Raw genomic sequence first — 24,695 nt, forward strand, 5'->3', positions numbered from 1 at the left:
TCTCCAAACATCCCCCCAAAACCCAACCCAGGGACCCCCCGGGATATCAGGGCCGGGCTCCCGTCCCTGCTCACCGGCGCGTTCCGGGGGCGATGATCCCACAGGTGGGGGCTGCGAATTCAGGCTGGGCGACCGCGTGTATGCGTCCGCTCAGCCTTGATCCGCCTTTGTCCCTCCTCTTCCTCTTCGTCCCGCTCCTCCTCTTCCATCCCCCCTCCCGCTCCTCAGCGTTATCTCCGCCTCCTTCTCCTCTTCCATCCCGCCCCTTCCATCCCTTCTCCTCTTTCTCCTCCCAACCCCGCCTTCTTCCCCTCCTTCCATCGCTGCTCTCTCTCCGCCTTCATCCCTCCCCTTCTATCTTCCTTAGTCCTGCTCCTCTCCCCCAACCGGCTGTAACCGTGAGGGGAAAGTGGGCAGGGAAAGGGCGGGAACCATGAGGGTAAAAGGGGGCAGGGAAAGGGCGGGAACCGGGAGGGGAAAGGGGGCTGGGAAAGGGCGGAACCGTGAGGGGAAAAGGGGGCAGGGAAAGGGCGGGAACCGTGAGGGGAAAGGGGGCAGGGAAAGGGCGGGAACCGTGAGGGGAAAAGGGGACAGGGAAAGGGCGGGAACCCTGAGGGGAAAGGGGGCAGGGAAAGGGCGGAACCGGGAGGGGAAAGGGGCGGGTTTAGGCCAAGGGCGGCAACTCTGAGGGGACACTCTGGGAGGCGGCACTGTGCAAACAGAACTGCAACCGACTGAACATGAACGGGAGAGAAATCAATAAGTCTGAAAGTTTTATTTCGTATCAAATACATTCCACACACCCAGCCTAAGATAATCCCCATCCCACCACCCTAATTGAGATCACGCTTCTCTCAGTCTCCTTCCAGCCTAATCTTATTCAGGTGGCTGAGAATCGAGTTTTTTATGACATTGACTTTTTTGAGTTGCGATTGAGAAGTTTTGGGGCAAGACTGAACTGTTTTCAGTGGGATTTGAGTGGTTTTGAGGTGACAGATCCATCTCTCGTAGATTTTGGAGTGCAAAGTGATGGAGAAAGAAGAAATATTAAGGCCAAACCAAAATTTGAAGCCTCCATGTGTGTTCCCAGCATGGATCACAGGGAATGTGAGTGACCAGGGCTGTGCCCACAGTGCCTCCTCCAGTGGGGGATGGAGCTGGAGCAGCGCACGAAGCTCTGCCCGCACTCGGGGCACTCACAGGGCTTCCCTTAGTGGTGGCTCCGTTGGTGTCGGGTCAAGTTAGAGCTGCTGGAGAAGCTCTTCCCACACTGGGGACACTCGAAGGGCCTCTCACCAGTGTGGATGCGCCGGTGCCTGACGAGGGTGGAGTTGTGCTTGAATCCCTTCCCACACTCAGGGCATTGGAAAGGCCTCTCCTCTGTATGAATCCGATAGTGCTGGAGGAGAAGGCCGCTGGTCCGAAACCTCTTCCTGCATTTATCACACTCGTAGGGCCTCTCCCCAGTGTGGATGCGCTGGTGGGCGATGAGGCTGGAGTTCTCCCTGAATCCCTTCCCACACTCAGGGCACTGGAAGGGTCTCTCCTCTGTGTGAGTCTGAAAGTGGCGGAAGAGATGGGTGCGGGTCTGAAACCTCTTCCTGCATTTGTCACACTCGAAGGGCCTCTCCCCCGTGTGGCTCCTCTGGTGCCTGATCAGGTCCGACCTCCATCGGAAGCTCTTCCCACACTCCCCACACTCATAGGGCCTCTCCCCAGGATGGGTCCTCTTGTGCCTGAGCAGACTGCTGCGGTGTCTGAAGCTCTTCCCACACTGCCCACACTCATAGGGCCTCTCCCCAGTGTGAATCCTCTGGTGCTCGATCAGTTGGCAGTTCCACCTGAAGCTCTTCCCACACTCCCCGCACGTGTGGGGCTTCTCCCCATCACGGAGCTACTCACAATCATACTGGGATAAGAGTGGCTGTGATTGGACCCTCAATGGGGGCTTCTGGGAGCTACCAGGCCCATGCTGGGAGCCAACTGGGGACTGAATTAGAGGAACTGGGAGCAACTGGGGTAAAGGTGGGGGCAAGTGAACCACGCTGAGGTGACTGGGAGTGCCTGGCAATGACTGCCAGAATGTTCAGGGCAACTGGGATATACTGGGAGGGTCGGAGACCATGCAGGTGGTGATTGGCACCAAACTGGGACTGACTGGGAAGGTGTTGGGGGAACTGGGAACACGCTGGAGGCGAGTGGGAGTGACTGGGCCATTGCTGGGAGAGACTGGGATCACACTGGGAGTGCCTATCTCAGGGACAACTGGGAGAACGGAGAACACACTGGATGAAAGTGGGAGGAACTGGGAGCAACTGGGACCATGCTGGGAGACAATTGCATCATCATGGGGAATCACTGGGAGGGAGTGACCTCGTCTGGGAGTGACTGGGATCAGGCAGGGAGGCAGGGGAAGTGACCAGGATGATACTGGGAGTGCACAGGCCCATACTGGGAATGACCAGGCCATTACTGGGATTGCCCAGGAAACTGGAAGCGCACGGGGGAGCAACTGGGCTCATACTGGGAGCAGCCACTGCAGACCCCGGATGTCTCCCCGAGGGCCATTTGCGGCTCGGCTTTGGGGCCCTGCCAGCTGCAAAAATCCCCCCGAAACAAACCCCAAACCAAGGCACCCCCCGGGATATTTGGGCCGCGCTCCCCCTCCCCAGGAACCTGCGGGATGTGGGGCGATGCTTCTGGGGCTGTGGCACTTTGAGGGAGCGCCTGGGGCACGAGATGCTCCCTCTCCTCTTCTGCTGTGGCGGCTGCTCCGACTCCTCCTCACTCCCTCCTCTTCCTCCCCCGATCCCGGTGGGCGAACCGTGAGGGGAAATGGGGCAGGGAAAGGGCGGAACCGTGAGGGGAAAGGGGGCAGGGAAAGGGCGGGAACCGTGAGGGGAAAGGGGCGGGCTCAGGCAAAGGGCGGCAACTCTGAGGGGACACTGTGGGAGGCGGCACTCTGCAAACAGAACCTCAACGGACTGAACATGAACGGGAGAGAAAAAACTAACTCTGAGAATTTTATTTGCTATCAAATACATCCCACACACCCAGCTCCACACAATCCCCGCCCCACCACCCTAATTGAGATCCCACTACTGTAAATCACCTCCCAACCCCATGTGAGCCTGGCGGCTGTAGAATCGAGGAAAATTTGTATGGCATGGAGTTTTTCTCAGGAGGGATTGAGCATTCTGGGGCAAGACTGAGCTGTTTTCAGTGGGATTTGAGTCGTTTTGAGGTGAGAGATTCATCTCTCTTGGCTTTTGGAGTGCAAAGAGATGGAGAAGAGAAAAGAATTAAGGTGATACTGAAAGGAGAAGCAGCAGCCAGGTGTGTTCCCAGCATGGATCACAGGGAATGTGAGTGACCAGGGCTGTGCCCACAGTGCCTCCTCCAGTGGGGGATGGAGCTGGAGCAGCGCACGAAGCTCTGCCCGCACTCGGGGCACTCACAGGGCTTCCCTTAGTGGTGGCTCCGTTGGTGTTTGGTCAAGTTAGAGGTGTGTGAGAAGCTCTTCCCACACTGGGGACACTCGTAGGGCCTCTCCCCAGTGTGGATGCGCCGGTGGGTGACGAGGTTGCAGTTCATCTTGAATCCCTTCCCACACTCAGGGCATTGGAAGGGCCTCTCCTCTGTGTGATTCCAATAGTGCCTGAGGAGATGGGTGCTGGTCCGAAACCTCTTCCTGCATTTATCACACTCGTAGGGCCTCTCCCCTGTGTGGATGCGCCGGTGGGCGATGAGGTTGGAGTTGTCCCTGAATCCCTTCCCACAGTCGGGGCATTGGAAGGGCCTCTCCTCTGAGTGAGTCTGAAAGTGGCAGAAGAGATGGGTGCTGGTCTGAAACCTCTTCCCACACTGGGGACACTTGTAGGGCCTCTCCCCTGTGTGGATGCGCCGGTGCCTGACGAGGTTGCCGTGGTTCTTGAATCCCTCCCCACAGTCGGGGCACTGGAAGGGCCTCTCCTCTGTGTGAATCAAATAGTGCCCGCGGAGATTGGAGCTACTATTAAAGCCCTTCCCACACTGGGGACACTGGTAGGGCCTCTCCCCAGTGTGGATGCGCCGGTGGGTGACGAGGTTGCAGTTGCGCTTGAATCCCTTCCCACACTCAGGGCATTGGAAGGGCCTCTCCTCTTTGTGAATCCAATAGTGCCGGACGAGATAGGTGCTGGTCAAAAACCTCTTCCTGCATTTATCACACTCGAAGGGCCTCTCCCCGGTGTGGGTCCTCTGGTGCACGATCAGGCTGGAGCGCTGAGTGAAGCTCTTCCCACACTCGCCACACTCGTAGGGCCTCTCCCCAGTGTGGATCCTCTGGTGCGTGATCAAATGGGAGTTCCTACTGAAGCTTTTCCCACACTGCCCACACTCATAGGGCCTCTCCCCAGTGTGAATCCTCTGGTGCTCGATCAGTCCGGAGTTCCTGCTGAAGTTCTTCCCACACTCCCCGCACGTGTGGGGCTTCTCCCCATCACGGAGCTGCTCACGGAGCACCAGCTCCGAGCTCTGCCTCCGTCTCCGGCCGCCTTCCCGCCCCAGGCCGGCTCTTTCCCCCTCACATCCCCGCCGGCTGCGTTTGCAGCCCCTCCTCGTGCGGCATCTCCGCGCCTTTTCCTCCCCGTTGCCTTCCTGCGCCGTGGAGCCGCTCAAAACGGCCTCTTCCACCAGCTCCTGCCGCGGGCATTTGTCCTCCCTGCTCTCCATGCTCCGCTCCTGCTCTGGGGGAGGAAGGACAAGGACACCATGGGATTTGCCTCCGTGCCACAGCCGAGGGCAACGAGATCCCCCCAGGCCGTCCCCGGCAGGACAGCACCGCCACCCCCCGATGTCCCCCCGAGGGGCCTTTTCAGCTCAGCCTTGGACTTCTTCATTCTCCAAACATCCCCCCAAAAACCCAACCCAGGGACCCCCCGGGATATCAGGGCCGGGCTCCCGTCCCAACTCACCCGCGCGGTACGGGGGGAGATGATCCCACAGGCGGGGGCTGCGAATTCAGGCTGGGCTCCAGACCGCGTGGATCCGTCCGCTCAGCCTCGATCCGCCTTTGTCCCTCCTCTTCCTCTTCCTCCCGCTCCTCCTCTTCCATCCTCCCTCCCGCTCCTCAGCGTTATCTCCGCCTGCTTCTCCTCTTCCATCCCGCCCCTTCCATCCCTTCTCCTCCTCCTGCTCCCTAACCCCACCTCCTTTTCCTCCTGCCATCGCTGCTCTCTCTCTGCCTTCATCCCTCCCCTTCCATCTCCCCGAGCCGTGCTCCTCTCCCCGAACCGCCTGGAGTCCTGTGGGAAAGGGGGCAGGGAAAGGGCGGAACCGTGAGGGGAAAGGGGGCAGGAAAAGGGCGGGAACCGTGAGGGGAAAGGGGGCAGGGAAAGGGCGGGAACCGTGAGGGGAAAGGGGCGGGCTCAGGCCAAGGGCGGCAACTCTGAGGGGACACTCTGGGAGGCGGTACTGTGCAAACAGAACTGCAACGGACTGAACATGAACGGGAGAGAAATCAATAAGTCTGAGAGTTTTATTTCGTATCAAATACATCCCACACACCCATCCCAAGATAATCTCCATCCCATCACCCTAATTGAGATCACGCTTCTCTCAGTCTCCTTCCAGCCCAGTCTTACTCAGGTCGTGGAGGAATTGAGTGAGTTTTCTATGACATTGACTTTTTTGAGTTGCAATTAAGCAGTTTTGCGATAAGATTGATCTGTTTTCAGTGGGATTTGAGTGGTTTTGAGGGGACAGATCCATCCCTCGTGGATTTTGGAGTGCAAAGAGATGGAGAAAGAAGAAATATTAAGGCCAAACTAAAATTTGAAGCCTCCATGTGTGTTCCCAGCATGGATCACAGGGAATGTGAGTGACCAGGGCTGTGCCCACAGTGCCTCCTCCAGTGGGGGATGGAGCTGGAGCAGCGCATGAAGCTCTGCCCGCACTCGGGGCACTCACAGGGCTTCCCTTAGTGGTGGATCCGTTGGTGTCGGGTCAAGTTAGAGCTGCTGGAGAAGCTCTTCCCACACTGGGGACACTCGTAGGGCCTCTCCCCAGTGTGGATGCGCCGGTGCCTGACAAGGGTGGAGTTGTGCTTAAATCCCTTCCCACACTCAGGGCATTGGAAAGGCCTCTCCTGTGTATGAATCCGATAGTGCTGGAGGAGAAGGCCGCTGGTCCGAAACCTCTTCCTGCATTTATCACACTCGTAGGGCCTCTCCCCAGTGTGGATGCGCTGGTGGGCGATGAGGGTGGAGTTCTTCCGGAATCCCTTCCCACAGTCGGGGCATTGGAAGGGTCTCTCCTCTGTGTGAGTCTGAAAGTGGCGGAAGAGATCGGCACGGGTCTGAAACCTCTTCCTGCATTTGTCACACTCGAAGGGCCTCTCCCCAGTGTGGCTCCTCTGGTGCTTGTTCCGGGCGGAGCTCTGGCTGAAGCGCATCCCACACTCGGAACACTCGAAAGGCCTTTCCCCAGTGTGGATCCTCTGGTGCACGATCAGGCTGGAGCTCTCTGTGAAGCTCTTCCCGCACTCCCCACACTCAAAGGACCTCTCCCCAGTGTGAATCCTCTGGTGCGGGATCAAATGGGACTTCCACCTGAAGCTCTTCCCACACTGCCCACACTCAAAAGGCCTCTCTCCAGTGTGGATCCTCTGGTGCTCGATCAGATGGGAGCTCCTCCTGAAGCTCTTCCCACACTGCCCACACTCAAAAGGCCTGTCCCCAGTGTGGGTCCTCTGGTGCGTGACCAGATTGTTGACCTGGCTGAAGCTCTTCCCGCACTCCCCACACTCGTAGGGCCTCTCCCCAGTGTGAATCCTCTGGTGCTCGATCAGTTCGCAGTTCCACCTGAAGCTCTTCCCACACTCCCCGCACGTGTGGGGCTTCTCCCCATCACGGAGCTGCTCACGGAGCACCAGCTCCGAGCTCTGCCTCCGTCTCCGGCCGCCTTCCCGGCCCAGGCCGGCTCTTTCCCCCTCACATCCCCGCCGGCTGCGTTTGCAGCCCCTCCTCGTGCGGCATCTCCGCGCCTTTTCCTCCCCGTTGCCTTCCTGCGCCGTGGAGCCGCTCAAAACGGCCTCTTCCACCAGCTCCTGCCGCGGGCATTTGTCCTCCCTGCTCTCCATGCTCCGCTCCTGCTCTGGGGGAGGAAGGACAAGGACACCATGGGATTTGCCTCCGTGCCACAGCCGAGGGCAACGAGATCCCCCCAGGCCGTCCCCGGCAGGACGGCACCGCCACCCCCCGATGTCCCCCCGAGGGGCCTTTTCCGCTCAGCCTTGGACTTCTTCATTCTCCAAACATCCCCCCAAAAACCCAACCCGGGGACCCCCCGGGATATCAGGGCCGGGCTCCCGTCCCTGCTCACCGGCGCGATGCGGGGGGGGGGCGATGATCCCACAGGCGGGGGCTGCGAATCCAGGCTGGGCGACCACGTGGATGCGTCCGCTCAGCCTTGATCCGCCTTTGTCCCTCCTCTTCCTCTTCCTCCCGCTGCTCCTCTTCCATCCCCCCTCCCGCTCCTCAGCGTTATCTCCGCCTCCTTCTCCTCTTCCATCCCTCCCCTTCCATCCCTTCTCCTCTTTCTCCTCCCCAACCCCGCCTTCTTCCCCTCCTTCCATCGCTGCTCCCTCTCCGCCTTCATCCCTCCTCTTCCATCTCCCCCAGCCCTGCTCCTCTCCCCGAACCGGCTGGAACCGTGAGGGGAAATGGGCTGGGAAATACCAGAACCGTGAGGGGAAAAGGGGCAGGGAAAGGGCGGGAACCGTGAGGGGAAAGGGGGCAGGGAAAGGGCGGGAACCGTGAGGGGAAAGGGGGCAGGGAAAGGGCGGGAACCGTGAGGGGAAAGGGGCGGGCTCAGGCCAAGGGCGGCAACTCTGAGGGGACACTCTGGGAGGCGGCACTGTGCAAAAGAACTGCAACGTCTGAACATGAACAGGAGAGAAATTAATAAGTCTGAAAGTTTTATTTCGTATCAAATACATCCCACACACCCAGCCCAAGATAATCCCCATCCCACCACCCTATCGGAGGTCACGCTTCTCTCAGTCTCCTTCCAGCCCAATCTTACTCAGGTGGCTGAGAATCGAGTGAGTGTTTTATGACATTGACTTTTTTGAGTTGCGATTGAGAAGTTTTGGGGTAAGATCGACCTGTTTTCAGTGGGATTTGAGTGGTTTTGAGGAGACAGATCCATCCCGCGTGGATTTTGGAGTGCAAAGAGATGGAGAAGGGAGAAATATTAAGGCCAAACCAAATTTTGAAGCCTCCTTGTCTGTTCCCAGCATGGATCACAGGGAATGTGAGTGACCAGGGCTGTGCCCACAGTGCCTCCTCCAGTGGGGGATGGAGCTGGAGCAGCGCACGAAGCTCTGCCCGCACTCGGGGCACTCACAGGGCTTCCCTTAGTGGTGTCTACGTTTGTGTTGGGTCAAGTTAGAGCTGTCTGAGAAGCTCTTCCCACACTGGGGACACTCGTAGGGCCTCTCCCCAGTGTGGATGCGCCGGTGGGTGACGAGGGTGGAGTTGTGCTTAAATCCCTTCCCACACTCAGGGCATTGGAAAGGCCTCTCCTCTGTGTGAATCCGATAGTGCTGGAGGAGAAGGCCGCTGGTCCGAAACCTCTTCCTGCATTTATCACACTTGTAGGGCCTCTCCCCAGTGTGGATGCGCTGGTGGGCGATGAGGGTGGAGTTCTTCCGGAATCCCTTCCCACAGTCGGGGCACTGGAAAGGCCTCTCCTCTGTGTGAGTCTGAAAGTGGTAAAAGAGATCGGCGCGGGTCTGAAACCTCTTCCTGCATTTGTCACACTCGAAGGGCCTCTCCCCTGTGTGGCTCCTCTGGTGCTTGTTCCGGGTGGAGCTCTGGCTGAAGCGCATCCCACACTCGGAACACTCAAAAGGCCTTTCCCCAGTGTGGATCCTCTGGTGCACGATCAGGCTGGAGCTCTCTGTGAAACTCTTCCCACACTCCCTACACACGTAGGGCCTCTCACCCGTGTGAATCCTCTGGTGCTGGATCAGTTGGGAGTTCCTGCTGAAGCTCTTCCCACACTCCCCACACTCGTAGGGCCTCTCCCCAGTGTGAATCCTCTGGTGCGTGATGAGCTGTGGCCTCCATCGGAAGCTCTGCCCACACTCCCCACGCTCGTAGGGCCTCTCCCCAAGATGGGTCCTCTGGTGCCTGGTCAGAGTGCTGCGCTGGCTGAAGCTCTTCCCACACTCCCCGCACGTGTGGGGCTTCTCCCCATCACGGAGCTGCTCACGGAGCACCAGCTCCGAGCTCTGCCTCCGTCTCCGGCCGCCTTCCCGGCCCAGGCCGGCTCTTTCCCCCTCACATCCCCGCCGGCTGCGTTTGCAGCCCCTCCTCGAGCGGCATCTCCGCGCCTTTTCCTCCCCGTTGCCTTCCTTCGCCGTGGAGCCGCTCAAAACGGCCTCTTCCACCAGCTCCTGCCGCGGGCATTTGTCCTCCCTGCTCTCCATGCTCCGCTCCCGCTCTGGGGGAGGAAGCACAAGGACACCATGGGATTTGCCTCCGTGCCACAGCCGAGGGCAACGAGATCCCCCCAGGCCGTCCCCGGCAGGACGGCACCGCCACCCCCCGATGTCCCCCCGAGGGGCCTTTTCCGCTCAGCCTTGGACTTCTTCATTCTCCAAACATCCCCCCAAAAACCCAACCCAGGCACCCCCCGGGATATCAGGGCCGGGCTCCCGTCCCTGTTCACCGGCGCGATGCGGGGGGAGATGATCCCACAGGCGGGGGCTGCGAATTCAGGCTGGGCTCCAGACCGCGTGGATCCGTCCGCTCAGCCTCGATCCGCCTTTGTCCCTCCTCTTCCTCTCGCTCCTCCTCTTCCATCCCCCTTCCCGCTCCTCAGCGTTATCTCCGCCCGCTCCTCCTCTTCCATCCCCCCTCCAGCTCCTCAGCGTTATCTCCGCCTCCTTCTCCTCTTCCATCCCGCCCCTTCCATCCCTTCTCCTCTTTCTCCTCCACAACCCCGCCTTCTCCTCCTCCTTCCATCGCTGCTCTCTCTCCGCCTTCATCCCTCCCCTTCTATCTTCCTTAGTCCTGCTCCTCTCCCCCAACCGGCTGTAACCGTGAGGGGAAAGTGGGCAGGGAAAGGGCGGAACCATGAGGGTAAAAGGGGGCGGGGAAAGGGCGGAACCATGAGGGTAAAAGGGGGCAGGGAAAGGGCGGGAATCGTGAGGGGAAAGGGGCGGGCTCAGGCCAAGGGCGGCAACTCTGAGGGGACACTGGGAGGCGGCACTCTGCAAACAGAACTGCAACCGACTGAACATGAACGGGAGAGAAATCAATAAGTCTGAGAGTTTTATTTCGTATCAAATACCTTCCACACACCCAGCCCAAGATAATCCCCATCCCACCACCCTAACTGAGATCACGCTTCTCCAAGACTCCTTCCAGCCCAATCTTACTCAGGTGACTGAGAATCGAGTGAGTTTTTTATGACATTGACTTTTTTGAGTTGCGATTGAGAAGTTTTGGGGAAAAATTGAGCTGTTTTCAGTGGGATTTGAGTGGTTTTGAGGTGACAGATCCATCCCTCGTAGATTTTGGAGTGCAAAGTGATGGAGAAAGGAGAAATATTAAGGCCAAACCAAAATTTGAAGCCTCCATGTCTGTTCCCAGCATGGATCACAGGGAATGTGAGTGACCAGGGCTGTGCCCACAGTGCCTCCTCCAGTGGGGGATGGAGCTGGAGCAGCGCACGAAGCTCTTCCCGCACTCGAGGCACTCACAGGGCTTCCCTTAGTGGTGTCTACGTTTGTGTTGGGTCAAGTTAGAGCTGCTGGAGAAGCTCTTCCCACACTGGGGACACTCGAAGGGCCTCTCCCCAGTGTGGATGTGCCGGTGTTTGATGAGGTTGGACTTCTGCCTGAATCCCTTCCCACAGTCGGGGCATTGGAAGGGCCTCTCCTCTCTGTGACTCTGAAAGTGGCGGAAGAGATTGGCGCGGGTCTGAAAGCTCTTCCCACACTTGGAACATTCAAAGCACCTCTCTCCTGTGTGGCTTTTCTGGTGCCTGTTCCAGGCGGAGCTGTGGCTGAAGCGCATCCCACACACGGAACACTCGAAAGGCCTTTCCCCAGTGTGGAACCTTTCGTGCTCGATCAGGTGGGAGCTCCGATTGAAACACTTCCCGCACTCCCCACACTCGTAGGGCTTCTCCCCAGTATGGATCTTCTGGTGCTTGATCAGTTCGCACTTCCTCCTGAAACTATCCCCACAATCCCCACACTCGTAGAGCCTCTCCCCAGTGTGGATCCTCTGGTGCCTGGTCAGTTCGGAGTTCCACCCGAAGCTCTTCCCACACTGCCCACACTCAAAGGGCCTCTCCCCAGTGTGGGACCTCTGGTGCCTGATCAGATTGTGGCGCTGGCTGAAGCTTTTCCCACACTCCCCACACTCATAGGGCTTCTCCCCCGTGTGAATTCTCTGGTGCGTGATCAAATGGGAGTTGCTGCTGAAGCTCTTCCCACACTCCCCGCACGTGTGGGGCTTCTCCCCATCACGGAGCTGCTCATGGAGCACCAGCTCCGAGCTCTGCTTCCATCTCCGGCCGCCTTCCCGGCCCAGGCCGGCTCTTTCCCCCTCACATCCCCGCCGGCTGCGTTTGCAGCCCCTCCTCGTGCGGCATCTCCGCGCCTTTTCCTCCCCGTTGCCTTCCTGCGCCGTGGAGCCGCTCAAAACGGCCTCTTCCACCAGCTCCTGCCGCGGGCATTTGTCCTCCATGCTCTCCGCTCCTGCTCTGGGGGAGGAAGGACAAGGACACCATGGGATTTGCCTCCGTGCCACAGCCGAGGGCAACGAGATCCCCCCAGGCCGTCCCCGGCAGGACGGCACCGCCACCCCCCGATGTCCCCCCGAGGGGCCTTTTCCGCTCAGCCTTGGACTTCTTCATTCTCCAAACATCCCCCCAAAAACCCAACCCAGGCACCCCCCGGGATATCAGGGCCGGGCTCCCGTCCCTGCTCACCGGCGCGATGCGGGGGGAGATGATCCCACAGGCGGGGGCTGCGAATTCAGGCTGGGCTCCAGAGCGTGGATCCGTCCGCTCAGCCTCGATCCGCCTTTGTCCCTCCTCTTCCTCTTCCTCCCGCTCCTCCTCTTCAGCCCCCTTCCGCTCCTCAGCGTTATCTCCGCCTCCTTCTCCTCTTCCATCCCGCCCCTTCCATCCCTTCTCCTCCTCCTGATCCCTAACCCCGCCTTCTTCCCCTCCTTCCATCGCTGCTCTCTCTCCGCCTTCATCCCTCCCCTTCTATCTTCCTTAGTCCTGCTCCTCTCCCCCAACCGGCTGTAACCGTGAGGGGAAAGTGGGCAGGGAAATGGCGGAACCGTGAGGGAAAAAGGGGGCAGGGAAAGGGCGGGAACCGTGAGGGGAAAGGGGGCAGGGAAATGGCGGAACAATGAGGGTAAAAGGGGGCAGGGAAATGGCGGAACCGTGAGGGGAAAGGGGGCTGGGAAATGGCGGAACCGTGAGGGGAAAAGGGGACAGGGAAAGGGCGGAACCGTGAGGGGAAAGGGGCGGGCTCAGGCCAAGGGCGGCAACTCTGAGGGGACACTCTGGGAGGCGGCACTCTGCAAACAGAACTGTAAGTGACTGAACATGAACGGGAGAGAAATCAGTAACTCTGAGAGTTTTATTTCGTATCAAATACATCCCACACACCCAGCCCAAGATAATCCCCATCCAACCACCCTAACTGAGGTCACGCTTCTCCCAGTCTCCTTCCAACCCAGTCTTACTCAGGTGGCTGAGAATCGAGTGAGTTTTTTAAGACATTGACATTTTTGAGTTGCGATTGAGCAGTTTTGTTGTAAGATCGAGATGTATTATGTGGGATTTGAGTGGTTTTGAGGTGACAGATCCATCCCTCGTAGATTCTGGAGTGCAAAGAGATGGAGAAAGAAGAAATATTAAGGCCAAACTAAAATTTGAAGCCTCCATGTCTGTTCCCAGCATGGATCACAGAGAATGTGAGTGACCAGGGCTGTGCCCACAGTGCCTCCTCCAGTGGGGGATGGAGCTGGAGCAGCGCACGAAGCTCTGCCCGAACTCGGGGCACTCACAGGGCTTCCCTTAGTGGTGGCTCCGTTGGTGTGTGTTCAAGTGAGAGCTCTGTGAGAAGCTCTTCCCACACTGGGGACACTCGTAGGGCCTCTCCCCAGTGTGGATGCGCCGGTGCCTGATGAGGCTGCAGTTCTCCCTGAATCCCTTCCCACACTCAGGGCACTGGAAGGGTCTCTCCTCTGTGTGAGTCTGAAAGTGGCAGAAGAGATGGGCGCGGGTCTGAAACCTCTTCCTGCATTTGTCACACTCGAAGGGCCTCTCTCCTGTGTGGCTCCTCTGGTGCTTGTTCCGGTGGGAGCTCTGGCTGAAGCGCATCCCACACACGGAACACTCGAAAGGCCTTTCCCCAGTGTGGATCCTCTGGTGCACGATCAGGTTGGAGCTCACTGTGAAGCTCTTCCCACACTCCCCACACACGTAGGGCCGTTCCCCAGTGTGGGTCCTCTGGTGCGTGATGAGCCGCGACGTCCATCGGAAGCTCTGCCCACACTCCCCACACTCGTGGCGCTTCTCCCGAAGGTGGGACCTCTGGTGCTTGATCAGGCTGGAGCTCTGGGTGAAGCTCTTCCCGCACTCCCCACACTCGTAGGGCCTCTCCCCAGTGTGAATCCTCTGGTGCTCGATCAGTTCGCAGTTCCACCTGAAGCTCTTCCCACACTCCCCGCACGTGTGGGGCTTCTCCCCATCACGGAGCTGCTCACGGAGCACCAGCTCCGAGCTCTGCCTCCGTCTCCGGCCGCCTTCCCGGCCCAGGCCGGCTCTTTCCCCCTCACATCCCCGCCGGCTGCGTTTGCAGCCCCTCCTCGTGCGGCATCTCCGCGCCTTTTCCTCCCCGTTGCCTTCCTGCGCCGTGGAGCCGCTCAAAACGGCCTCTTCCACCAGCTCCTGCCGCGGGCATTTGTCCTCCCTGCTCTCCGCTCCTGCTCTGGGGGAGGAAGGACAAGGACACCATGGGATTTGCCTCCGTGCCACAGCCGAGGGCAACGAGATCCCCCCAGGCCGTCCCCGGCAGGACGGCACCGCCACCCCCCGATGTCCCCCCGAGGGGCCTTTTCCGCTCAGCCTTGGACTTCTTCATTCTCCAAACATCCCCCCAAAAACCCAACCCAGGCACCCCCCGGGATATCAGGGCCGGGCTCCCGTCCCTGCTCACCGGCGCGATGCGGGGGGAGATGATCCCACAGGCGGGGGCTGCGAATTCAGGCTGGGCTCCAGAGCGTGGATCCGTCCGCTCAGCCTCGATCCGCCTTTGTCCCTCCTCTTCCTCTTCCTCCCGCTCCTCCTCTTCAGCCCCCTTCCGCTCCTCAGCGTTATCTCCGCCTCCTTCTCCTCTTCCATCCCGCCCCTTCCATCCCTTCTCCTCCTCCTGATCCCTAACCCCGCCTTCTTCCCCTCCTTCCATCGCTGCTCTCTCTCCGCCTTCATCCCTCCCCTTCTATCTTCCTTAGTCCTGCTCCTCTCCCCCAACCGGCTGTAACCGTGAGGGGAAAGTGGGCAGGGAAATGGCGGAACCGTGAGGGAAAAAGGGGGCAGGGAAAGGGCGGGAACCGTGAGGGGAAAGGGGGCAGGGAAATGGCGGAACAATGAGGGTAAAAGGGGGCAGGGAAATGGCGGAACCGTGAGGGTAAAAGGGGGCAGGGAAAGGGCGGGAACCGTGAGGGGAAAGGGGGCTGGGAAATGGCGGAACCGTGAGGGGAAAAGGGGACAGGGAAAGGGCGGAACCGTGAGGGGAAAGGGGCGGGCTCAGGCCAAGGGCGGCAACTCTGAGGGGACACTCTGGGAGGCGGCACTCTGCAAACAGAACTGTAAGTGACTGAACATGAACGGGAGAGAAATCAGTAACTCTGAGAGTTTTATTTCGTATCAAATACATCCCACACACCCAGCCCAAGATAATCCCCATCCAACCACCCTAACTGAGGTCACGCTTCTCCCAGTCTCCTTCCAACCCAGTCTTACTCAGGTGGCTGAGAATCGAGTGAGTTTTTTAAGACATTGACATTTTTGAGTTGCGATTGAGCAGTTTTGTTGTAAGATCGAGATGTATTATGTGGGATTTGAGTGGTTTTGAGGTGACAGATCCATCCCTCGTAGATTCTGGAGTGCAAAGAGATGGAGAAAGAAGAAATATTAAGGCCAAACTAAAATTTGAAGCCTCCATGTCTGTTCCCAGCATGGATCACAGAGAATGTGAGTGACCAGGGCTGTGCCCACAGTGCCTCCTCCAGTGGGGGATGGAGCTGGAGCAGCGCACGAAGCTCTGCCCGAACTCGGGGCACTCACAGGGCTTCCCTTAGTGGTGGCTCCGTTGGTGTGTGTTCAAGTGAGAGCTCTGTGAGAAGCTCTTCCCACACTGGGGACACTCGTAGGGCCTCTCCCCAGTGTGGATGCGCCGGTGCCTGATGAGGCTGCAGTTCTCCCTGAATCCCTTCCCACACTCAGGGCACTGGAAGGGTCTCTCCTCTGTGTGAGTCTGAAAGTGGCAGAAGAGATGGGCGCGGGTCTGAAACCTCTTCCTGCATTTGTCACACTCGAAGGGCCTCTCTCCTGTGTGGCTCCTCTGGTGCTTGTTCCGGTGGGAGCTCTGGCTGAAGCGCATCCCACACACGGAACACTCGAAAGGCCTTTCCCCAGTGTGGATCCTCTGGTGCACGATCAGGTTGGAGCTCACTGTGAAGCTCTTCCCACACTCCCCACACACGTAGGGCCGTTCCCCAGTGTGGGTCCTCTGGTGCGTGATGAGCCGCGACGTCCATCGGAAGCTCTGCCCACACTCCCCACACTCGTGGCGCTTCTCCCGAAGGTGGGACCTCTGGTGCTTGATCAGGCTGGAGCTCTGGGTGAAGCTCTTCCCGCACTCCCCACACTCGTAGGGCCTCTCCCCAGTGTGAATCCTCTGGTGCTCGATCAGTTCGCAGTTCCACCTGAAGCTCTTCCCACACTCCCCGCACGTGTGGGGCTTCTCCCCATCACGGAGCTGCTCACGGAGCACCAGCTCCGAGCTCTGCCTCCGTCTCCGGCCGCCTTCCCGGCCCAGGCCGGCTCTTTCCCCCTCACATCCCCGCCGGCTGCGTTTGCAGCCCCTCCTCGTGCGGCATCTCCGCGCCTTTTCCTCCCCGTTGCCTTCCTGCGCCGTGGAGCCGCTCAAAACGGCCTCTTCCACCAGCTCCTGCCGCGGGCATTTGTCCTCCCTGCTCTCCATGCTCCGCTCCTGCTCTGGGGGAGGAAGGACAAGGACACCATGGGATTTGCCTCCGTGCCACAGCCGAGGGCAACGAGATCCCCCCAGGCCGTCCCCAGCAGGACGGCACCGCCACCCCCCGATGTCCCCCCGAGGGGCCTTTTCCGCTCAGCCTTGGACTTCTTCATTCTCCAAACATCCCCCCAAAAACCCAACCCAGGCACCCCCCGGGATATCAGGGCCGGGCTCCCGTCCCTGCTCACCGGCGCGATGCGGGGGGAGATGATCCCACAGGTGGGGGCTGCGAATTCAGCCTGGGCGACCGCGTGGATCCGTCCGCTCAGCCTCGATCCGCCTTTGTCCCTCCTCTTCCTCTTCCTCCCGCTCCTCCTCTTCCATCCCCCCGCCCTCTCCTCAGCGTTATCTCCGCCTCCTTCTCCTCTTCCATCCCGCCCCTTCCATCCCTTCTCCTCCTCCTGCTCCCTAACCCCACCTTCTTCTCCTCCTTCCATCGCTGCGCTCTCTCCGCCTTCATCCCTCCTCTTCCATCTCCCCCAGCCCTGCTCCTCTCCCCGAACCGGCTGGAACCGTGAGGGGAAAGGGGGCAGGGAAAGGGCGGGAACCGTGAGGGAAAAGGGGGCAGGGAAAGGGCGGGAACCGTGAGGGGAAAGGGGGCAGGGAAAGGGCGGGAACCGTGAGGGGAAAGGGGGCAGGGAAAGGGCGGGAACCGTGAGGGGAAAGGGGCGGGCTCAGGCCAAGGGCGGCAACTCTGAGGGGACACTCTGGGAGGCGGCACTGTGCAAACAGAACTGCAACGGACTGAACATGGACGAGAGAGAAAAAAGTAACTCTGACAGTTTTATTTGCTATCAAATACATCCCACACACCAAGCCCTACACAATCCCCGCCCAATACTCTAATTGAGATCCCACTACTCTAAACCACAGGCTGGCTGAAGAATCGAGGAAAATTCGTATTGCATTGAGTTTTTCTCAGGAGGGATTGAGCATTCTGGGGCAAGAGTGAGCTGTTTTCACTGGGATTTGAGTAGTTTTGCAGTGAAAGATTCATCTCTCTTGGCTATTTGAGTGGAAAGAGATCGAGAAGAGAAAAACATTCAGGTGAAATTAAAACGAGAAACAGTCAGGTGTGTTCCCAGCATGGATCACAGGGAATGTGAGTGCCCAGGGCTGTGCCCACAGTGCCTCCTCCAGTGGGGGATGGAGCTGGAGCAGCGCACGAAGCTCTGCCCGCACTCGAGGCACTCACAGGGCTTCCCTTAGTGGTGCCTCCGTTGGTGTTGGGTCAAGTTAGAGCTCTGTGAGAAGCTCTTCCCACACTGGGGACACTCGTAGGGCCTCTCCCCAGTGTGGATGCGCCGGTGCCTGACGAGTTTGGAGTTGTGCCTGAATCCCTTCCCACAGTCGGGGCACTGGAATGGTCTCTCCTCTGTGTGAGTCTGATAGTGCTCGAGGAGAAGGCCGCTGGTCCGAAACCTCTTCCTGCATTTATCGCACTCGTAGGGCCTCTCCCCAGTGTGGATACGCTGGTGGGCGATGAGGGTGGAGTTCTGCCTGAATCCCTTCCCACAGTCAGGGCACTGGAAGGGTCTCTCCTCTGTGTGAGTCTGAAAGTGGCGGAAGAGATCGGCATGGGTCTGAAACCTCTTCCTGCATTTGTCACACTCGAAGGGCCTCTCCCCTGTGTGGCTCCTCTGGTGCTTCTTCTGGGTGGAGCTGTGGCTGAAGCGCATCCCACACTCGGAACACTCGAAAGGCCTTTCCCCAGTGTGGATCCTCTGGTGCTGGATCAGGCTGGAGCTCACTGTGAAGCTCTTCCCACACTGCCCACACTCGTAGGGCCTCTCCCCAGTGTGGGTCCTCTGGTGCCTGATCAAATGGGAGTTCCTACTGAAGCTGTCCCCACACTCCCCACACACGTAGGGCCGTTCCCCAGTGTGGGACCTCTGGTGCCTGATCAGGTGCGACCGCCATCGGAAGCTCTGCCCACACTCCCCACACTCGTGGCGCTTCTCCCGAAGGTGGGACCTCTGGTGCTTGATCAGGCTGGAGCTCTGGGTGAAGCTCTTCCCACACTCCCCACATTCAAAGGGCCTCTCCCCTGTGTGGCTCCTCTGGTGCTTGTTCCGGGTGGAGCTGTAGCTGAAGCGCATCCCACACACGGAGCACTCGAAAGGCCTTTCCCCAGTGTGGATCCTCTGGTGCACGATAAGTCTGGAGCTCTCTGTGAAGCTCTTCCCACACTCCCCACACACGTAGGGCCTCTCCCCCGTGTGGGTCCTCTGGTGCCTGATCAGGTCCGACCTCCATCGAAAGCTCTGCCCACACTCCGTACACTCGTGGCGCTTCTCCCAAAGGTGGGACCTCTGGTGCTTGACCAGGTTGGAGTTCTGGGTAAAGCTCTTCCCACACTCCCCACACTCGTAGGGCACCTCCCCAGGATGGGTCCTCTGGTGCCTGACAAGATTGCAGCGCTGGCTGAAGCTCTTCCCACACTGCCCACACTCAAAGGGCCTCTCCCCAGTGTGAATCCTCTGGTGCGTGATCAGATGGGCGTGCTGGCTGAAGCTCTTCCCACACTGCCCACACTCAAAGGGCCTCTCCCCAGTGTGAATCCTCTGGTGCTCGATCAGTTCGCAGTTCCACCTGAAGCTCTTCCCACACTCCCCGCACGTGTGGGGCTTCTCCCCATCACGGAGCTGCTCACGGGGCACCAGCACCGAGCTCTGCCTCCGTCTCCGGCCGCCTTCCCGGCCCAGGCCGGCTCTTTCCCCCTCACATCCCCGCCGGCTGCGTTTGCAGCCCCTCCTCGTGCGGCATCTCCGCGCCTTTTCCTCCCCGTTGCCTTCCTGCGCCGTGGAGCCGCTCAAAACGGCCTCTTCCACCAGCTCCTGCCGCGGGCATTTGTCCTCCCTGCTCTCCATGCTCCGCTCCCGCTCTGGGGGAGGAAGGACAAGGACACCATGGGATTTGCCTCCGTGCCACAGCCGAGGGCAACGAGATCCCCCCAGGCCGTCCCCGGCAGGACGGCACCGCCACCCCCCGATGTCCCCCCGAGGGGCCTTTTCCGCTCAGCCTTGGACTTCTTCATTCTCCAAACATCCCCCCAAAAACCCAACCCAGGCACCACCCGGGATATCAGGGCCGGACTCCCGTCCCTGCTCACCGGCGCGATGCGGGGGGCGATGATCCCACAGGTGGGGGCTGCGAATTCAGGCTGGGCGACCGCGTGGATCCGTCCGCTCAGCCTCGATCCGCCTTTGTCCCTCCTCTTCCTCTTCCTCCCGCTCCTCCTCTTCCATCCCCCCGCCCTCTCCTCAGCGTTATCTCCGCCTCCTTCTCCTCTTCCATCCCGCCTCTTCCATCCCTTCTCCTCCTCCTGCTCCCTAACCCCACCTTCTTCTCCTCCTTCCATCGCTGCTCTCTCTCTGCCTTCATCCCTCCCCTTCCATCTCCCCGAGCCCTGCTCCTCTCCCCGAACCGGCTGGAGCCGTGAGGGGAAAGGGGGCAGGGAAAGGGCGGGAACCGTGAGGGGAAAGGGGGCAGGGAAAGGGCGGGAACCGTGAGGGGAAAGGGGCGGGCTCAGGCCAAGGGCGGCAACTCTGAGGGGACTCTCTGGGAGGCGGCACTGTGCAAACAGAACTGCAACCGACTGAACATGAACGTGAAAGAAAGTTGTACGTCTCAGACTTTTATTTGCTGTCAAATACATCATTCTCTGCCAGCCCATAACAATCCACATCCGTGAGGTTGAGCAGCGCACGAAGCTCTGCCCGCACTCGGGGCACTCACAGGTCATCCCTTCGTGGTGCTTCCATTGGTGTCGAGTCAAGTTAGAGCTCTGTGAGAAGCTCTTCCCACACTGGGGACACTCGTAGGGCCTCTCCCCAGTCTGGATGCGCCGGTGGGTGACGAGGTTGCCGTTACGCTTGAATCCCTTCCAACACTCAGGGCATTGGAAGGGTCTCTCCTCTCTGTGACTCCAATAGTGCCTGAGGAGATGGGTGCTGGTCCGAAACCTCTTCCTGCATTTATCACACTCGAAGGGCCTCTCCCCAGTGTGGATCCTCTGGTGCTCGATCAGTTCGCAGTTCCACCTGAAGCTCTTCCCACACTCCCCACACGTGTGTGGCTTCTCCCCTCACGGAGCTGCTCACGGAGCACCAGATCCAAGTCCCACTGTTCCCGGTTTTTGGGGTCCCAAATTCCCCCAAACTCCCCCAAATTTTGGGGTCCCAGTGTCCATTTTTGGGGTGCCCGTGCCCGTTTTTGGGGTCCCAAGTTTCCCCAATTTCTCGCAAATTTTGGGTTCCCTGTGTCCATTTTTGGGCTCCCTGTGTCCATTTTTGGCTCCGTCCATTCCCGAATTTGGGGTCCCAAATTCCCCCAAATTTCAGGATCCCAGTGCCCATTTTTGGGGTGTCCCGTGCCCGTTTTCGGGGTGTCCCGTACCCTGCTCCAGCGCCAGCCCCAGCGTGACCCGCCCGGTTCTGCGGTGGCTCCAAAGATCGCGATCTTCATCCCCGGTGCCGTGAACCGAACCGAACCGAACCGAACCGGATCAAACCGGGAACGGGATCAAGATCGGGATCTGGGATCGGGATTTGGGATCGGGAGCGAGACTCGAACCGGGACCGCGATCGGGACCGGAACCGAGACTGAAACCGGGATTCGGGATTGGGATCGGGATCGGCACCGGGAGCTCCGCGATGGCTCCGAGGAGTTTGGGGAGGGAACTGGGAGGGACTGGGAGGGACTGGGAGGAAGTGGGAGGGACTGGGAGGGAACTGGGAGGGACTGGGAGGGACTGGGAGGGAATGGGCGGGAATTGGGAGGGACTGGGAGGGAACTGGGAGGGACTGGGAGGGACTGGGAGGGAATGGGAGGGAACTGGGAGGGACTGGGAGGGAATGGGCGGGACTGGGAGGGAATGGGAGGGAACTGGGAGAGACTGAAAGGAACTGGGAGGGACTGGGAGGGACTGGGAGGAACCGGGAGGGAACTGGGAGGGACTGGGAGGGACTGGGAGGGACTGGGCGGGACTGGGAGGGAATGGGAGGGACTGGGAGGGAATGGGAGGGACTGGGAGGGAATGGGCGGGAATGGGAGGGAACTGGGAGGGACTGGGAGGGACTGGGAGGGACTGGGCGGGACTGGGAGGGAATGGGAGGGACTGGGACGGAATGGGCGGGAATGGTAGGGAACTGGGCGGGACTGGGAGGGAATGGGAGGGACTGGGAGGGAATGGGCGGGAATGGGAGGGAACTGGGAGGGACTGGGAGGGAATGGGAGGGAACTGGGAGGGACTGGGAGGGACTGGGAGGGAATGGGCGGGAATGGGAGGGAACTGGGAGGGACTGGGAGGGAATGGGAGGGAACTGGGAGGGACTGGGAGGGACGGGGAGGGAATGGGAGGGAACTGGGAGGGACTGGGAGGGAACTGGGAGGGACTGGGCGGGAACTGGGAGGGAACTGGGAGGGAACTGGGAGGGACTGGGCGGGGTGGGACGGCCTCGGCTCTCTCGGTTCCCGTGCAGCCGTCCCTGTCGGGATGGTCCCGGTCCATATTTGAGCCCAGTCCATATTTTATCCCAGTCCATTTGATTCCAGTCCATATTTTATCTCAGTCCATATCTGATCCCAGTCCATATATGATCCCAGTCTAAATAATCTCAGTCCAGTTTATCCCAGTCTGTAGGATCCCAGTCCATTTGATTCCACTCCATATTTTATCTCAGTCCCTATTTGATCCCAGTCCCTATTTGACCCCAGTCCATATTTTATCCCAGTCCAGTTTATCCCAGTCCATTTGATCACAGTCCATATTTGATCCCAGTCCATATTTTATCCCAGTTCCTATTTAATCCCACTCCATATTTGGTCCACTCTGTAGGATCCCAGTCCCTATTTGACCCCAGTCCATATTTGATCCCAGTCCAGTTTATCCCAGTCCATATTTTACCACAGTCCATATTTGATCCCAATCCATATTTAATCCCAGTCCATATTTGATCCCAGTCTAAATAATCTCAGTCTAGTTTATCCCAGTCTGTAGAAACCCAGTTCATTTGATCCCAATATATTTTTGATCCCAGTCCATATTTGATCCCCATCCATATTTCATCCCAGTCCATAAGATCCCAGTCCATATCTGACCCCAGTTCCCATTTAATCCCAGTCCATATTTGGTCCGCTCTCTACAATCCCAGTCCATATTTGACCCCAGTCCATATTTTATTCCAGTCCATTTGATCCCAGTCTAAATAATCTCACTCCAGTTTATCCCAGTCAGGATTATCCCAGTCTATATTTGATCCCAGTTCGCATTTCATCCCATTCCATATTTGTTCCCAATCCATATTTAATCCCAGTCCAGTTTATCCCAGTTCCTATTTGATTCCAATCCATATTTAATCCCAGTTCCTATTTGATCCTAGTTCCATATTTGATCCCAGTCCTGATTTGATCCCAGTCCAGTTTATCCCAGTCTGTAGGATCCCAGTCCATTTGATTCCAGTCCATATTTTATCTCAGTCCCTATTTGACCCCAGTCCATATTTTATCCCAGTCCAGTTTATCCCAGTCAGGATTATCCCAGTCCATATTTGATCCCAGTCCATATCTGATCCCAGTTCCTATTTAATCCCAGTCCATATTTGGTCCACTCTGTACAATCCCAGTCCCTATTTGACCCCAGTCCATATTTTATCCCAGTCCAGTTTATCCCAGTCCATTTGATCCCAGTCCATATTTTACCACAGTCCATATTTGATCCCAATCCATATTTAATCCCAGTCCGTATTTGATCCCAGTCTAAATAATCTCAGTCCAGTTTATCCCAGTCTGTAGAAACCCAGTCCATTTGATCCCAATATATTTTTGATCCCATTCCATATTTGATCCCAGTCCCTATTTCATCCCAGTCTGTATTTGATCCCAGTCCATATTTGATCCCAGTACAAAGTTGATCCCAGTCCATACATGATCCCAGTCGAAATAATCTCAGTCCAGTTTATCCCAGTCTGTAGGATTCCAGTCCATATTTTATCTCAGTCCCTATTTGATCCCAGTCCCTATTTGACCCCAGTCCATATTTTATCCCAGTCCATTTGATCCCAGTCCATTTTTTACCACAGTCCATATTTGATCCCAGTCTAAATAATCTCAGTCCAGTTTATCCCAGTCTGTAGAAACCCAGTCCATTTGATCCCAATATATTTTTGATCCCAGTCCATATTTGATCCCAGTCCCTATTTCATCCCAGTCCATATTTGATCCCAGGCTATATTTGATCCCAGTCCAAAATTGATCCCAGTCCGGATTTGATCCCAGTCTAAATAATCTCAGTCCAGTTTATCCCAGTCTGTAGGATCCCAGTCCATATTTTATCCCAGTCCGTATTTTATCCCAGTCCAGTTTATCCCAGTCCGATTTATCCCAGTCCATATTTTACCCCAGTCCCTATTTGATCCCAGTCCAGTTTATCCCAGTCTGTGTGATCCCAATCCATAAGATTCCCAGTCCATATTTGATCCCAGTCTAAATAATCTTAGTCCAGTTTATCCCAGTCTGCACAATCCCAGTCCATATTTGATCCCAGTCCATATTTTACCCCAGTTCCATATTTGATCCCAGTCCTGATTTGATCCCAATCCATATTTAATCCCAGTTCCTATTTGATCCCAGTCCATATTTGATCCAAATCTATTTAATCCCACTCCCTAATTGATCCCAGTCCATATTTGATTCCAAACCATATTTAATCCCAGTCCATATTTAATCCCAGTCCATATTTGATTCCAAACCATATTTAATCCCAGTCCATATTTAATCCCAGTCCATATTTAATCCCAGTCCCTAATTGATCCCACTCCATATTTAATCCCAGTCCTTATCGCCCTCCACACATTCCAAAAGTCTGGAATTCCAGCTCCCAGCCAGGAAAAGATGTTCCCGACCTTGAAGACAAACGGAGCAAAACCCTACAGAGACATTTCCCTGCCAGCCCTCAGGACTTCAGCTCCTGGGACTGGAAATTAAAATAATAATTGGGAAATAAAATAATTAATATTCAGGGGAGGGTCGGTGGGGACAGAGGGGTCAATTAAATCAGGCAATGGGTCAATTAAATCAGGGCAGGAGTCAATTAAATCAGGCAAGGGGTCAATTAAACCAGGCAATGGGTCAATTAAATAAGATCAGGGGTCAATTAAATCAGGGGAGGGGTCAATTAAATCAGGCAATGGGTCAATTAAATCAGATCAGGGGTCAATTAAATCAGGCAAGGGGTCAATTAAATCAGGCAATGGGTCAATTAAATCAGGGGAGGGGTCAATTAAATCAGGGCAGGAGTCAATTAAATCAGGCAAGGGGTCAATTAAATCAGGCAATGGGTCAATTAAATCAG

The 24,695-nt window shown here is 57.7% G+C and overlaps 2 protein-coding genes across 2 annotated transcripts; both read right to left on the reverse strand.

The window, feature by feature from the left end:
• Nucleotides 1–743: 743 nt before the first annotated feature.
• LOC141728014 (uncharacterized) lies at nucleotides 744–19,592 on the reverse strand. The gene is given in 6 exon segments (XM_074534308.1): nucleotides 744–1,763; nucleotides 4,190–4,463; nucleotides 6,031–6,833; nucleotides 8,433–9,083; nucleotides 11,113–11,763; nucleotides 19,455–19,592. Coding segments are annotated over 5 exon segments (3,030 nt in total). The 5' UTR covers nucleotides 11,748–11,763; nucleotides 19,455–19,592; the 3' UTR covers nucleotides 744–1,096.
• LOC141728012 (uncharacterized) lies at nucleotides 14,956–19,275 on the reverse strand. Its single transcript, XM_074534307.1, has 2 exons — nucleotides 17,555–19,275; nucleotides 14,956–16,058 (listed from the first exon to the last, which is right to left on the reverse strand). The coding sequence occupies exons 1-2, from the start codon at nucleotides 19,210–19,212 to the stop codon at nucleotides 15,380–15,382; spliced, it is 2,337 nt and encodes a 778-aa protein (XP_074390408.1). The 5' UTR covers nucleotides 19,213–19,275; the 3' UTR covers nucleotides 14,956–15,379.
• Nucleotides 19,593–24,695: the final 5,103 nt, after the last annotated feature.

Source organism: Zonotrichia albicollis, unplaced genomic scaffold (assembly GCF_047830755.1).
Source record: "Zonotrichia albicollis isolate bZonAlb1 unplaced genomic scaffold, bZonAlb1.hap1 Scaffold_73_unloc_1, whole genome shotgun sequence".
NCBI lineage: Eukaryota > Metazoa > Chordata > Aves > Passeriformes > Passerellidae > Zonotrichia > Zonotrichia albicollis.

Excerpts from the sequence above, each read along its gene's own strand:
- LOC141728012 (XM_074534307.1), bottom strand. The coding sequence starts at position 19,212 with ATGGAGAGCAGGGAGGACAAATGCCCGCGGCAGGAGCTGGTGGAAGAG. Across the intron at positions 16,059-17,554 it reads ACCCAACACCAACGGAGGCA|TGATGGGGAGAAGCCCCACA; the intron begins CCACTAAGGGAA and ends TGAGCAGCTCCG.